Raw genomic sequence first — 13,320 nt, forward strand, 5'->3', positions numbered from 1 at the left:
GGGGTCAGAATGGGAGCAGGAAGGTGAGGCGCTGCTGGAGGGGGCCGAGATAGAGAGAGGGGAGACAAGTCATTTGAAGGCATAAGGGAAAGAGCCATCAGAGTCAGTGGGTTGAAGATAGCAGTGAGAGGAAGTGAGAGGTAGCATGGCATAATGGATAGAGCACAGGTCTGGGAGTCAGAAGGTCATGAGTTCTATTCCTGGCTCCACCACTTGTCTGCTGGGTGACCTTGAGGAAGTCATTTCACTTCTCTGTGCCTCAGTAACCTCATCTGTAAAATGGGGTTTGAGACTGTGACCCCCACATGGGACAGGGACTGTGTCCAACCTGATTTGTTTTTATCCACTTCAACACTTAGTACAGTGCCTGGCACATAGTATGCGCTCAACAAATACCACAATTATTATGAGGGATTCATTCATTCAATCGTATTTATTGAGCGCTTACTGTGTGCAGAGCACTGTACTAAGCGCTTGGAAAGTACAATTCGGCAGCAGAGACAATCCCTACAGAGCCGGGATTAGAACCCAGGTCCTTCTGCCTCCCAGGCCCATGGTCTTTCCACTAGGCCACACTGCTCCTCCACGCTGCTTGGGAGAGTACATTATGACAAAGTTGGTAGGTACGTTCCCTGTCCACAACGACCTTCCACCTGGTTGCCAGAATGAGGGGTGCCTAAGTATTGGAGGATTCATTCCTATTGCTAAGTACAACCCAGGTGTCCTTCCCTCTCCAGTGGCTCGAGGCCCCAGACGAGGGGCAGGCAGAGGACTCCTTGGACTGAGGGTGGGCTCAGTGCAGACGCTGACTTTCTCTGGTAGGCAAAATGGAGACGTCTGGCTCTGGGGAACAGCATCAACGTGGACATGTTTGAGCACATCAGCCTCATGACTCTGGACAGCTTGCAGAAATGTGTCTTCAGCTACAACAGCAACTGCCAAGAGTGAGTCCCCAGGCACACCTTTGAGGCTGGGGCCCTCGGTCGATGGGGAGACAAGAGGTGACCGAGTGTCGGGGAGAGTAGGGTTACAACAATGGAGAGGAACTCCAGGGGCAACTGGGCTCGGAGGCACACACATCGTAGAACGGGGAAGTCGGGGTTTGAATGGAAGTGGGGTCGAGGTTGGGAAGGGAGCGACGGTGGATTAAGAGAATTGCGAACGGAGTCAGGAGAGACGTGGAGGGGGTGAGGGCACCGGGAAAGGAGCCGCGGAGATGGAGTGGAACAGGGCCCGACTCTACATCCCCCCTCCGCCCCCATGCTACGGACAGGAGGCCGAGCGACTACATTGCTGCCATCCTGGAGCTGAGCACCCTGGTGGTGAAGAGGCACCAGAAGCTACATTTACACATGGACTTCCTGTACAACCTGACGGCTGAAGGGCGCCGTTTCCGCCAGGCCTGCCGCCTGGTGCACGACTTCACCGACGACGTCATCCAGAAGCGGCGCCGCACCCTCGCTCACCAGGACCCCGAGTCCTGGCTGCAGGCCAAGAAGGGCAAGACCGTGGATTTTATTGATGTGCTGCTGCTGGCCAAGGTGAACGGTCTGGGTTGGGGAGGGGACAGTAGGAGGAGCGTTTTCCTTCTCTCTCCCCTTCTCTTGCCCCACCACCTTCCTGGGAGGAGCCCTGGCCTCGGGCAGCTGGGTCGGGAGCAGGGGTATCACCCATCTGCCCACTCTGACCTCATGATAATAGTGATAATTGTGGTATTTGTTCAGTGCTTACTATATGTCAAGCACTGTATTAAGCGCTGGGGGAAGATACGAGATTAGCAGGTCTCACATGGGATTCACAGTCTAAGTAGGAGGGAGCACAGGCATTGAACCCCAGTTTTGCAGATGAGGGAATTGATGCCTAGAAAAGTTCAGTGACTTGCCCAAGGTCACACAGTGGGTAAGTGGCGAATCAGGGATAAGAACCCAGGTTTTTTTTGACTCCCAGACTCAAGCTCTTTCCACTAGGCCATGCTGCTTCTCAGGCTCGGGGCTGATGGGTCCCAGGCCTGGGAAGATGGGAAAAGCAAGTTGTGCCTTAAGCCAAGCTCTGCCCAAGCATAAAGGAGGCTGGGTACCACCCGCAGGGGCTTCTGAACAGTACACCTCTCCAAGTGGGCGCTCAATAACTGCAACAACGAAAGGGCACCGGCTTGGGAGTCGGAGGTCATGGGTTCTAATCCCTGCTCTGCCACTTATCAGCTGTGTGACTTTGGACAAGTCATTTCACTTCTCTGTGCCTCAGTTACCTCATCTGCAAAATGGGGATTAAGTCTGTGAGCCCCATGTGGGACAACCTGATTACCATATGTCTACCCCAGTGCTTAGAACAGTGCTTGGCACATAGTAAGTGCTTAAAAAAATACCATCGTTATTATAAATAATGACAACTATTACTACCACTACAACTAATACTTCTACCACTACTATTTACAGGATGAAGATGGAAATGCTCTTTCGGATGAGGATGTCCGGGCAGAGGTGGACACCTTCATGTTTGAGGGTGAGGGTCACGTCCCCCTGGAGCCCAGGTGGGGAGGGAGGGCACAAGGGATGACAGGAGATCCCAACCCAGCAGCCTGGTTGGTACTTACCTCTGAGGGTGGGAGTGAGAGGACTGGGTTTTGGAGTTGAGGTGAGTTGGCAGCTTGGGTGGGCGTCCACCAGCTTCCCCTCTTGGACCTGACAACCAACCCCCATACCCCCCCACCTGCTTCAGGCCTAGTTGTCCATAGAGCCCGCTCTTCCCCAGAGGGCCCAGACACTGCTGGGGAGGATTTCCCTTCCTTCAGAAGCAGTATGTGGCCTAGTGGAAAACGCCCAGGCCTGGAGTCAGGAGATTTGAATTCTAATCCCAGCTCCGCCGCTTGCCTGCTGTGTGACTTTGGGCAAGTTACTTAATTTATTTGGACCTCAGTTTTCTCATCTGTAAATTGGAGATTCAATACCTGTTCTCCCTTGTGAGCCCCGTGTGGGACAGGGACTGTCCAATCTGCATATACTGAATCCACCCCAGCTCTTACTACAGTGCTGAGCACGTAATATGCACTTAACCAACACCATAATCATTATTATTATTATTTTGAAGGACATGACACCACAGCCAGCGGCCTCTCCTGGGTGCTGTATAACTTGGCACAACACCAGGAATATCAAGAGAAATGCCGGGCGGAGATCCGGGAACTGGTGAAGGGGAGGGAGACAGAAGAGATTGAATGGTCAGTGTTGGCTCCCTTTGCTCCCTGGGCTTTCTCTCTCCAGGTGTCCTTTTAAACCCTCTTCTGGTTCCTGGGCTGGAAGAGGGTTGATGGGCGGAGGCCTGAGCTGGCCCCAGGGAGGCTGTCTGGATCCCTTCCTCCTTGGGAAGGTCCCTGTTGTCTGGAGAGGGGAGGCCTGGAGTCAAGCCTGTTCCTGGGGAGCCACGGTGGACCATAAGGCAGAGAAGTGACAGATCTAAGTGTCCCCAGGGAGGACCTCTCCCAGATGCCCTTCCTCACCATGTGCATCAAGGAGAGCCTGAGGCTCCACCCCCCAGTCACGGTCATCTCCCGCTGCTGCACCGAGGACATCACCCTGCTCGATGGACGGGTCATCCCCAAAGGTACCGGCTTTCTTGGATCCCCAGGACTTGTTGAATCCCCCAACTAAGGAGACTGGACCCTTCATTGTCAGGGGGGTGGGGAGGGAGGAGGATTTTAAGAAGTCCCTCCCTTCTTGTCCGGACCAAGAGGAGGAGACTTTATTTCTAGACATAGCTCCTGTTGCTCACTCTCACTACCCTTAAGTTGGATAAGCTGCATGGTACCCTTTTCTCATCTCTTGAAGGGAATACCTGTATGATCAGCATCTTTGGAACTCATCACAACCCAGCTGTCTGGCCGGATCCTGAGGTATGACGGTCATTCTGTTGCTCCTCTTCTTCCTCAATCAATCGTATTTATTAAATGCTTACACTGTCCTGGGCACTATACTAAGTGCTTGGGAGTGTACAATATAGTAGAGTTTGCCTTCGCCTTCTACCTCCCCTGCCTTATCGGATCTAGGAGCCAAAACGCTTCCTAGATCATCATCCGGGTTTATGGAGCACCTACTTAGTGCCTACCAGTTCTATTGTATCGTACTCTTCCAAGTGCTTCGTACAGTGCTCTGCCCACAGAAAACATTTAATAAATATCACTGATGGATTGAACTACTAGGTGCTTGGGAGCACACTCAATCAAAATCAATCAATCAATGGTATTTATTGAGTACTTACCGCTGGCAAAGCACTGCATTAAGCACTTGGGAGAGGGTGGTACAACAGAGTTGGTAGAGCTTACAGTCTAGAGGGGGAGACACTTTAAAATAAATTATGGATGCGTACATAAATGCTGTGGGGTTGAGGGTGGGGTGAATATCAAGCGCTTAAAGGGTGCATATCCAAGGGCATAGGTGACACAGGAGAGGGAGTAGCCCTGCCCTAGAGGAGCTTACAATCTAATGAGAGAGAGGCAGCTACAGAACATATACATTCAGTGGGAATAAGAGTGAAACCATGGATACAGCTGGTAGCAACCATGAATAAATACTACAGAAAGAATAAATAAGCAGAATAAATAAACTGCCTTCCACATGGGTGCTAAGGTTATAATGACATGGCCCAGATATGATCGCATTTGCTCTCAATGCCCTAGTGAGAAGCAGCGTGGCTTAGTGGAAAGAGCCCGGGCTTGGGAGTCAGAGGTCATGGGTTCTAATCCCGGCTCCGCCGCTTGTCAGCTGTGTGACCTTGGGCAAGTCACTTCACTTCTCTGGGCCTCAGGTACCTCATCTGTAAAATGGGAATGAAGACTGTGAGCCCTATGTGGAACAACCTGATTACCTTGTATCTACCCCAGCGCTTAGAACAGTGCTTGGCACATAGTAAGCGCTTAACAAATACCAAAATTATTATTATTATAGTGAGGTTAGGAGAAGACAGATTGAGTAGTGGTAATGATATTTACTGTGCAGCTATATTGAATGCAACTCATTATGCTTCTTCAAAAAGTCCAGAACCAGATTGGCAAAGTGGCTCAGCAGGTCAGGCACCCCACCCTCACTTGCAGGGATGATGGGTTGTCCCGTTCCAGGGGCACAGAAGCAGCGTGGCTCAGTGCAAAGAGCACGTGCTTGGGAGTCAGAGGTCATGAGTTCTAATCCCGGCTCTGCTACTTGTCAGCTGTGTGACTGTGGGCAAGTCACTTAACTTCTCTGTGCCTCAGTTACCTCATCTGTAAAATAAGGGTTAACTGTGAGCCTCATGTGGGACAACCTGATTACCCTGTATCTACTCCAACGCTTAGAACAGTGCTTGGCACATAGTAAGCGCTTAACAAATACCAACATTATTATTACATTATTATTCTGAGGTGACCTTTCCTTGGGCATTTCAATTTCCTTATCTGAGCCCAGCCTGACTGTTTTAAAATACAGCACTTCTGAACTGGCCTTGAACTGCTTTCCTCTGCTCTGCTGACAAGTTCCATTTCTCTCTGACTTCCCTCTCTTCTCCTTGGAAATTCCTCTCTGGTTTTCTGCTACTCATCTTGTGGTGAAAGGTTGCGGGAGCAGGAAGAGAGGAGAGAGAGAGAGGTATAGATTTGTGTGTGTGTGTGTGTGTGTGTGTGTGTATTCATTCACTTGAATTTATTAAGCGCTTACTGTATGCAGAGCACTGTACTAAGTACTTGGGAAAGTACAATACAACAATAAACAGTGACATTCCCTGTGCACAACGAGCTCACAGTCTAGAAGCAGGGAGACAGACATCAACACAAATAAAACTACATTTACATAAATAAGCGCTGTGGGCCTGGGGGGAGAGAGCTACTGGAGCAAGTCAGGGTGACACAGAAGGGAGTGGGAGATGAGGAAAAGTGGGGATTAATCTGGGAAGGCCTCTTGGAGAAGATGTGCCTTCAATAAGACTTTGAAGGTAGGGGAGAGAGTAATTGTCTGTCAGATTTGAGGAGGGAGGGCATTTCAGGCTAGAGGCAGGACTTGGGCCAGGGGTTGGCATCAGGAGATCAAAGCACAGTGAGAAAGTTAGCACTAGACGAGTTAAGTATGGAAGTATGTGGGCTGGGTTGTAGAATGACAGAAGCGAGGTGAGGTAGGAGGGGGAGTGCTTTAAAGCCAAAGGTGAGGAGCTTTTGTTTGATATGGAGGTGTAGGAGGCCTGCCCAGGTTAAGCCCCCCTTTTCCTCTGCTCCCCGCCCCCCAGCCCAATTGCCCCAACTCACTGCCTCTGCTCTACTCCCTCCCCACAGCACTTGTGTATGTATGTACATATTTATTATTCTATTTTATTAATGATGTGTATATATCTAAAATTCTATTTAGATTGATGCTACTGATGCCTGTTTACTTGTTTTAATGTCTGTCTTCCGCCTTCTAGACTATGAGCCCGTTGTTAGGCAGGGATTGTCTCTATTCACTGCTGAATTGTACTTTCCAAGTGCTTAGTACAGTGCTCTGCACACAGTACGCACTCAATAAATATGATGGAATGAATGAATGAACAGATAGGTAACCATTGGAGATTTTTGAGGAACGGGGTGACATGTCCTGAACGTTTTATGTAGGCGGATGATCCTCTAGACTGTAAGCTTGTTGTGGGCAGGGAATGTGCCTGTTTTATTGCACTCTCACTAAGTGCTTAGTACAGTGCTCTGCACACAGTAAGTGCTCTATAAATACAATTGACTGATCCCTCCCTCATGTTACACAGATAACCTACTTTTATCAACTTTGCTTCTTCAGAGACAGTCAACTGTCATCCAAGTTTGGTTTGTCCTAATTCCATTTCCATGGTTACCAGGCCTTTTTTCCTTTTTGCAGTGGCTGTTCTAATCTTTACACCCTAAATATATTCACAGAACATGGTCTCCCTCCCAAGGGCTGGAGTCCAAGAACAGGAGCTAGGGTGGCCATTTGTCTGGTTTGTAACTGGTTTGTCCCTGTCCTGGATTGTAACAGGGGACGAGGGTCGAGAAGCAGCGTGGCTTAGTGAAAAGAGCATGGGCTTGGGAATCAGAGATCTTGGGTTCCAATCCTGGCTCTGCCACTTGTCAGCTATGTGACTTTGGGCAAGTCACTTAACTTCTCTGTGCCTCAGTTACCTCATCTGTAAAATGGGGATTAAGACTGTAAGCCCCACATGGGACAACCTGATAACCTTGTATATCCCCCAGTGCTTAGAACAGTGCTTGGCACATAGTAAGTGCTTAACAATTATCATCATCATCATCATTGGCCACCTTAATTGGCCTTCTGCACTTTCACAGGGAGAGACGGAGGCTCAGAGAGGAGGAAGGGGCCGGGTCATCATTACATACCGAGTTAGAAGAAGAAACAGAATCAGGGAATTGGAAGCCCCCTTGAGAAATCATCAGGTCCCCTGCCTCCAAGACAGATGGGGGCTAATCTTTCCTTAACGCTCTTCAAAGATGGAACCACCACAACCTCCTTGTTAGTGATGACAAGCAGCATGGCCTATTGGAAAGAGCACAGGGCAGGAAGTCAGAGGACCTGGGTGCTAAACCCGCCTTTCCCACTTAACTGTTGTATGACCTTGGGCAAGTCACTTCACTGCTGTGACCCTCTATTTCCTCATTTGAAAAACAGGGATACAATACCTATATTCCCCCCTACTTAGACTGTGAGCCCATGTGTGTCTGGCTTGATTATCTCATATCTACCCCAGTGCTTGGTACATAATAAGTGGTTAAAGACCACAATTATTATTTTTATTATTATTAGCCCTTCCAGTATTTGATCACCTTGATCATCAAGAAATTCCTTCTGGTAACCAACCAAAATCTCCTTTAAGAGAAGCAGAGTGGCTCAGTGGAAAGAGCACGGGCTGGGGAGTCAGAGGTCATGGGTTCAAATCCCGGCTCTGCCACTTGTCAGCTCTGTGACTTTGGGCAAGTCACTTAACTTCTCTGTGCCTCAGTTACCTCATCTGTAAAATGGGCATTAAGACTGTGAGCCCCATGTGGGACAACCTGATCACCTTGTATCCCCCCAGTGCCTAGAACAGTGCTTTACACATAGTAAGTGCTTAACAAATGCCATTATCATTATTATTTAAGCCTCTTTTCACCAGGTGTCCTGGCTCTCAGTCTGTGCTACAGACTGATATTTACCAATTCATCAATTAATAGTATTTAGAGAACACCTACTGTATTATGTGTTTGGGAGAGTGAAATAAAATTAGTAGACAGTGAGCCTTGCCCTCAAGGATCTTACAATATAGTGGTTTGGGTGGGGGTAACACAAATAAATGAGGAGGAAGCAATGCAGGGTATAAGATATGTACATGGATATGGGTATAGATAAATCTCTTGGGGGTTATGAGGACTTACATGATTAGTTGGCATGGACAGGCTGATGTGATTAAGGATTATAAAGTGGGGAGATGAGAGATTAATGGGGGAAGGCCTCCTGGAGGAGATGTGATCTTAGGAGGGCTTTGGAGATGGTGAGTTCGGTGGTCTGTTAGATATGAAATGGGAGGGAGTTCCAGGCAAGGGGGAGGGTGTGAACAAGAGTTCAGTGGTGAGAGCAACAAAAACAAATGTTATCTTGAGAGGAAAAGAGTTGAGGAGAAAACAGTTGACAAGTAGAAAGAGAGCTATTTGAGTGTAACTTAAACCCGAGGTGGGGGTGGATGAGGGGTGAGAGGAAGCCTGCACCTTACCCATTTACCGTGTGTCCTCAGAACAGGAGGTATGCCATGTTCAGGTCCAGATCTCCCCAGGGAACTGGACTAGACCAGTCCCTACCTGAACCACAGATTTCAGATTGGCCCAAACCAGCCCTGGGCCTGCAAGGAGGAAGACCACTGATGGTTACTAGTTTCTGGGACATAACCCTCTGGTCATTTCCCCTCTAGGTGTATAATCCATACCGCTTTGATCCTAACAACTCTGAGAAGAGGTCACCACTGGCATTTGTGCCCTTTTCAGCCGGACCCAGGTAACTCTCTGCCCTGTCCTCACCCCTGACCCCCCATCTTGAGGTGGCCCCAGGGATATCAGGGCTGCTCCCAGACCTCACCCCAGGATGGCTCCTGGGTTTCCCCAGAAGTGGGTTGGAGTCCAAGATTCAAGGAGGCTGTTGTTGGTGATTCCAAACCCACCTTCCCCTTGCTCGGCAGAAACTGCATCGGCCAGACGTTTGCCTTGTCTGAGATGAAGGTAATGGTGGCCCTGACCCTTCTACATTTCCGGGTGCTACCTAATGGAGAGGCCGCACCCCGACGGAAGCCGGAGCTGATCCTGCGAGCGGAGAAAGGGCTGTGGCTGAAGGTGGTACCTCTGCAGGCCCAGCACTGATTTGGGATGTAGGGATCCCCCTCAGGCTCCGTCAGCCCCACCCCTGAAGCCAGGAAGGGAATAACCAGGCCGACCTGGTCAGAAAGTGACCAGTCCAAGCTTACCAAATTGTAGTTGATTGTGATTGCTGTGATAAGAAGAAATAAAAATGCTTTGGTCCATATCTGATGGGTCCCGCTTTCTGTTGACCTTAAAGGGCAATTGGTAGTCAGAAGGAGTTTAGGGATTGACTTTGCTCCCCAGTAATGTCAAGACACAGTGGGAACAGGAAAGAAGCAGACTGTGTGTGTGTGTGTGTGTGTGTATACACACTTGCGTGTACACCAGAGCTCTGTCTTTCAGGTTGAAATGTGCAGTCAGATAATAGTCACATTTTGGGTGCCTTCGGGGAAGAAGCATCCTCCATCCCCCTTGGGCTAGCCCCTGGATCACTATTGTTATGACAGAAGTCAACTCAATTTGGCAGGAACAGCTCATCTACCACCATTTCTCATCACAGTGGCCAAGGCCACCAGGTCAGAGAAATTTTCAAGTGCTCAGAACCTGTACTCTTCCAGGACAGTCTACATGCCAAATTCTGCAACTTCTTCTTTCACAGTGTCTTCCAAATCCACCCCCTTCTCCAGAGCCTTAACAGGCCTGATTATTCACCTGGGGAGCTGTGCACCCTTGAAACAGCCAAAGGCTCCTTTCTGGGGCACGGGGGTGGGATGGGGAGGAAGGAGGCTAAGGATTGGACGGGGCCTTTACTGAGGGCTTTTTGGTCTTCAACTCTCATTTTCCATTCTGACTTGGTGGGCTGCTTCTGCCTTGGGGGGAATTGGAGTGGAGTTACTTCCTGGCACAACCCTTCCCTTAGGACCAAGTCCTGCCAGGACCACTCCCAGGTCCCCTGTCACCTGATTTTTCTCCTCCCGGCAGTTCCAAAAGGGCAACGCTGAGGCTTTCCTATGCATGACATTTTTTCCTGCCCACCCAGCCCACCCACTTATGCCACCCCTGGGATTCGGAGGTTAAGGGGAGAAGAAACTGAAAAGTCTCTGGTCATGGACTTTTCTTTCTTTTTTTAATCGATAGATACATCGGAATCAGCTCCCGAGCCAGTAGACTATGACTGGCAACGAGAGCTGCCCGGGACTGGGCAGTGCCACCCGTAATGATTTCGGGGCTGTCGCCCGAGTTGGTGCTGCCACCTGCTGGGGACACCCTGTCATTGCTCCCATTGGATTCAGGAATCCCACTGCCACCAAAACCCTCTTGACTCACTAAAAAGTAACGAAATCTACATTGTCGCCAAGTCTCTAGAAATCTGTTGCCCTGCACCTGAGGCTTCTATTCTCGCCATTTCAGTTTCTTCCTCTGCGGCAGGGAGCTACTCTGGTGTGGGCTACTAAGTCACTGCTAACTTTCCTTGCCCACCTCCTTGTCTAGGTCAAAGGGCTAGAAAGTCTAAGGGAGGAATTCTTGGGCTCTGGGAGGACGGCTGAGTTTGGCAAGGGAATTGCTGGGATGGGTGTGGGGGGGTTGGCATTATCCTTGACTCCTCTCTCTCTCTCATTCAACCCACATAGTGGATAGAGCGCAGGCCTGGGAGCTAGAAGATCATGGGTTCTAAGCCCTGCTCCTCCAACTGTCTGCTGTGTGACCTTGGGCAAGTCACTTAACTTCCCTGTGCCTCAGTTCCCTCAGGTGTAAAATGAGGATTAAGACTGTGAGCCCATGTGGGACAGGGACTGTGTCCAACCTGATGATCTTGTATCTACCCCACTGCTTGGTACAGTGCCTGGCACATAGTAAGCACTTAAATGCCATTATTATTATTATATTCAATCCATCACTAAATTCTGTCCGTTCCACCTTCACAACATCACTAAAACCCACCCTTTCCTCTCCATACAAACTACTACCACATTAATACAATCACTTATCCTATACTGCCTCGATTACTATATCAGCCTCCTTGCTGACCTCCCAGCCTCCCATCTCTTCCCACTCCAGTCCATATTTCACTCTGCTGACTGGATCATTTTTCTACAAAAACGTCAGAATGTGTTTCCCCACTCCTCAAGAAACTCCAGGGGTTGCCCATCCACCTCCACATCAAACAGAAACTCCTTACAGTGGGCTTTAAGGCGCTCAATCACCTTGCCCCCTCCCACCTCACCTTGCTACTGTCCTACTACAACACAGCTCACACACTTCACTCCTCTAATGTCCACCTTCTCACTGTACCTCGATCTCGTCTATCTCGCCACTGACCCCTAGCCCACATTCTGCCTCTGGCCTGGAACATCCTCCCTCCTCAAATTGGACAGACAATGACTCTCGCCACCTTCAAGGCCTTATATAAGGCACAGTTCCTCCAAGAGGCCTTCCCTGACTAAGCCCTCCTTTCCTCTTCTCCCACTCCCTTCTGCGTCGCCCTGACTTGCTCCCTTTATCCATCCCTCCTTTCATTCATTCAATTGTATTTATTGAGTGCTTACTATGTGCAGAGCACTGCACTAAATGCTTGGAATGAACAATTCGGCAACAGGTAGAAGACAATCCCTGCCCAACAACGGGCTCACAGTCTCAAAGGGGGAGACAGACAGCAAAACAAAGCAACGCTCGGCCCAGCCCCACAGCACTTACGTACATTTCTGTTATTTATTTATATGAATGTTTGTCTCCCTCTGTAGACTGTAAGATCATTGTGGGCAGGGAAGGTGTCTGTTTTATATTATATTATTTTATATTGTACTCTCCCAATCACTTAGTACAGTACTCTGCCCAAAGTAAGCACTCAATAAATATGACTGAATGAATAGATCATGGCAGTAGCCATATTTGGATCCTAAATTTATTCTGGAGGATGAACATATGCAACTTGTGCAATAGGCTGAGGGGTTCCTGGATTTTGCTCTAACCACAGTTCTTAGCACAGCCTTCCAGCTCTTTTGCTTCTCCCCAGGAAACTGGGGCAGTTAGGGCCATTGGAAAGAGCTGCAGGCCAGGTTGCTTTCCCAGCTGACTTTGCACTATCCCCTTCTCCTTTCTGGGTCTCCTTTTCCCGGTCATCACCCCCTTCCACCAAATCTGTGATGAGCAGCAGTGGCTCTATAAGAGATGGCCAAGTCCATAGCCAATAGGAAGGGTCAAAGAAACGGGACAGAGCCCACCCAGCTGAGACCCCTTCTTGCTGGTGAAAGGCAAGACTCGTGTTCACACCATCCCAGCTGAGCTTTGAATGAGCACTCTTGCAGTTCATTTCCATTCCTAGGCCTTTTTCATTTAATCTCTGAATTTTCTGGGCTCTGGGGCCCCAAGGGGAAATCTCTAAAGGAGAACCTAATCCAGATCCAGCTGAATGGCCCTTCTCAATTTCCGATTCGATTTCCTGTTTTTCTACTTAAACCGTTGTTGGCCGAGGTTTGAGTTCCAACCTCCAAGTCTCGGGAAAATAGGTTCAATGAACTGGCTGCTTCCCGAGTGGAATTCATGACCCTGTTCTGAAGTGGCGGAATCATGAAAATTCTACATCAGACATGTGTTAGTGTATTCCACAGTAACACATTTCCTAGGAGATACAAAATATTTGATTCCATCTTTGGAAATCGTTTTCCAAAATCATTAGTCAGCAAAGATTCTACTTGGTCCACAAAATCTGCATTGACCTCACCCACACTGGCATCTCTTCCTCTTGTATCCCAGATCTTCCAATGGCAAATACCCTCACCTCTCTTCCACCCCCTCCCCCCAATCCCAACCTCCCACCACCATAGAGTTTCAAGAAAACCAAACAAAAAAGTAAGCAGCATGGCCTAGCTGGAAAGAGCATGGGTTTGGGAGTCAGAGGATCTGGGTTCTAATCCAGGTTCTGCCAGTTGCCTGCTGTGACCTTGAGCAAGTCACTTCACTTCCCTGTGCCTCAGTTCCCTCATCTGAAAAATGGGGATTCAAAACCTGTTCTCCCTCCT

General features: G+C 49.1%; 1 protein-coding gene across 5 annotated transcripts in view; it reads left to right on the forward strand.

Moving 5' to 3' along the window:
• Nucleotides 1-9,524, forward strand: part of LOC100089116 (cytochrome P450 4F3-like) — a 30,344-nt gene extending 20,820 nt beyond the window's left edge. For all 5 annotated transcript variants that reach the window (XM_029051197.2, XM_029051199.2, XM_029051200.2 and 2 more), the window contains 8 exons: nt 823-944; nt 1,274-1,541; nt 2,436-2,502; nt 3,088-3,217; nt 3,467-3,600; nt 3,825-3,889; nt 8,920-9,002; nt 9,184-9,524. In XM_029051197.2, coding sequence (XP_028907030.1) covers nt 823-944; nt 1,274-1,541; nt 2,436-2,502; nt 3,088-3,217; nt 3,467-3,600; nt 3,825-3,889; nt 8,920-9,002; nt 9,184-9,361 — 1,047 coding nt within the window. In that variant the 3' untranslated portion in view covers nt 9,362-9,524. The remainder of the gene's footprint in view (nt 1-822; nt 945-1,273; nt 1,542-2,435; nt 2,503-3,087; nt 3,218-3,466; nt 3,601-3,824; nt 3,890-8,919; nt 9,003-9,183) is intronic.
• Nucleotides 9,525-13,320: the final 3,796 nt, after the last annotated feature.

Source organism: Ornithorhynchus anatinus, chromosome X1, assembly GCF_004115215.2.
Source record: "Ornithorhynchus anatinus isolate Pmale09 chromosome X1, mOrnAna1.pri.v4, whole genome shotgun sequence".
Lineage (NCBI taxonomy): Eukaryota > Metazoa > Chordata > Mammalia > Monotremata > Ornithorhynchidae > Ornithorhynchus > Ornithorhynchus anatinus.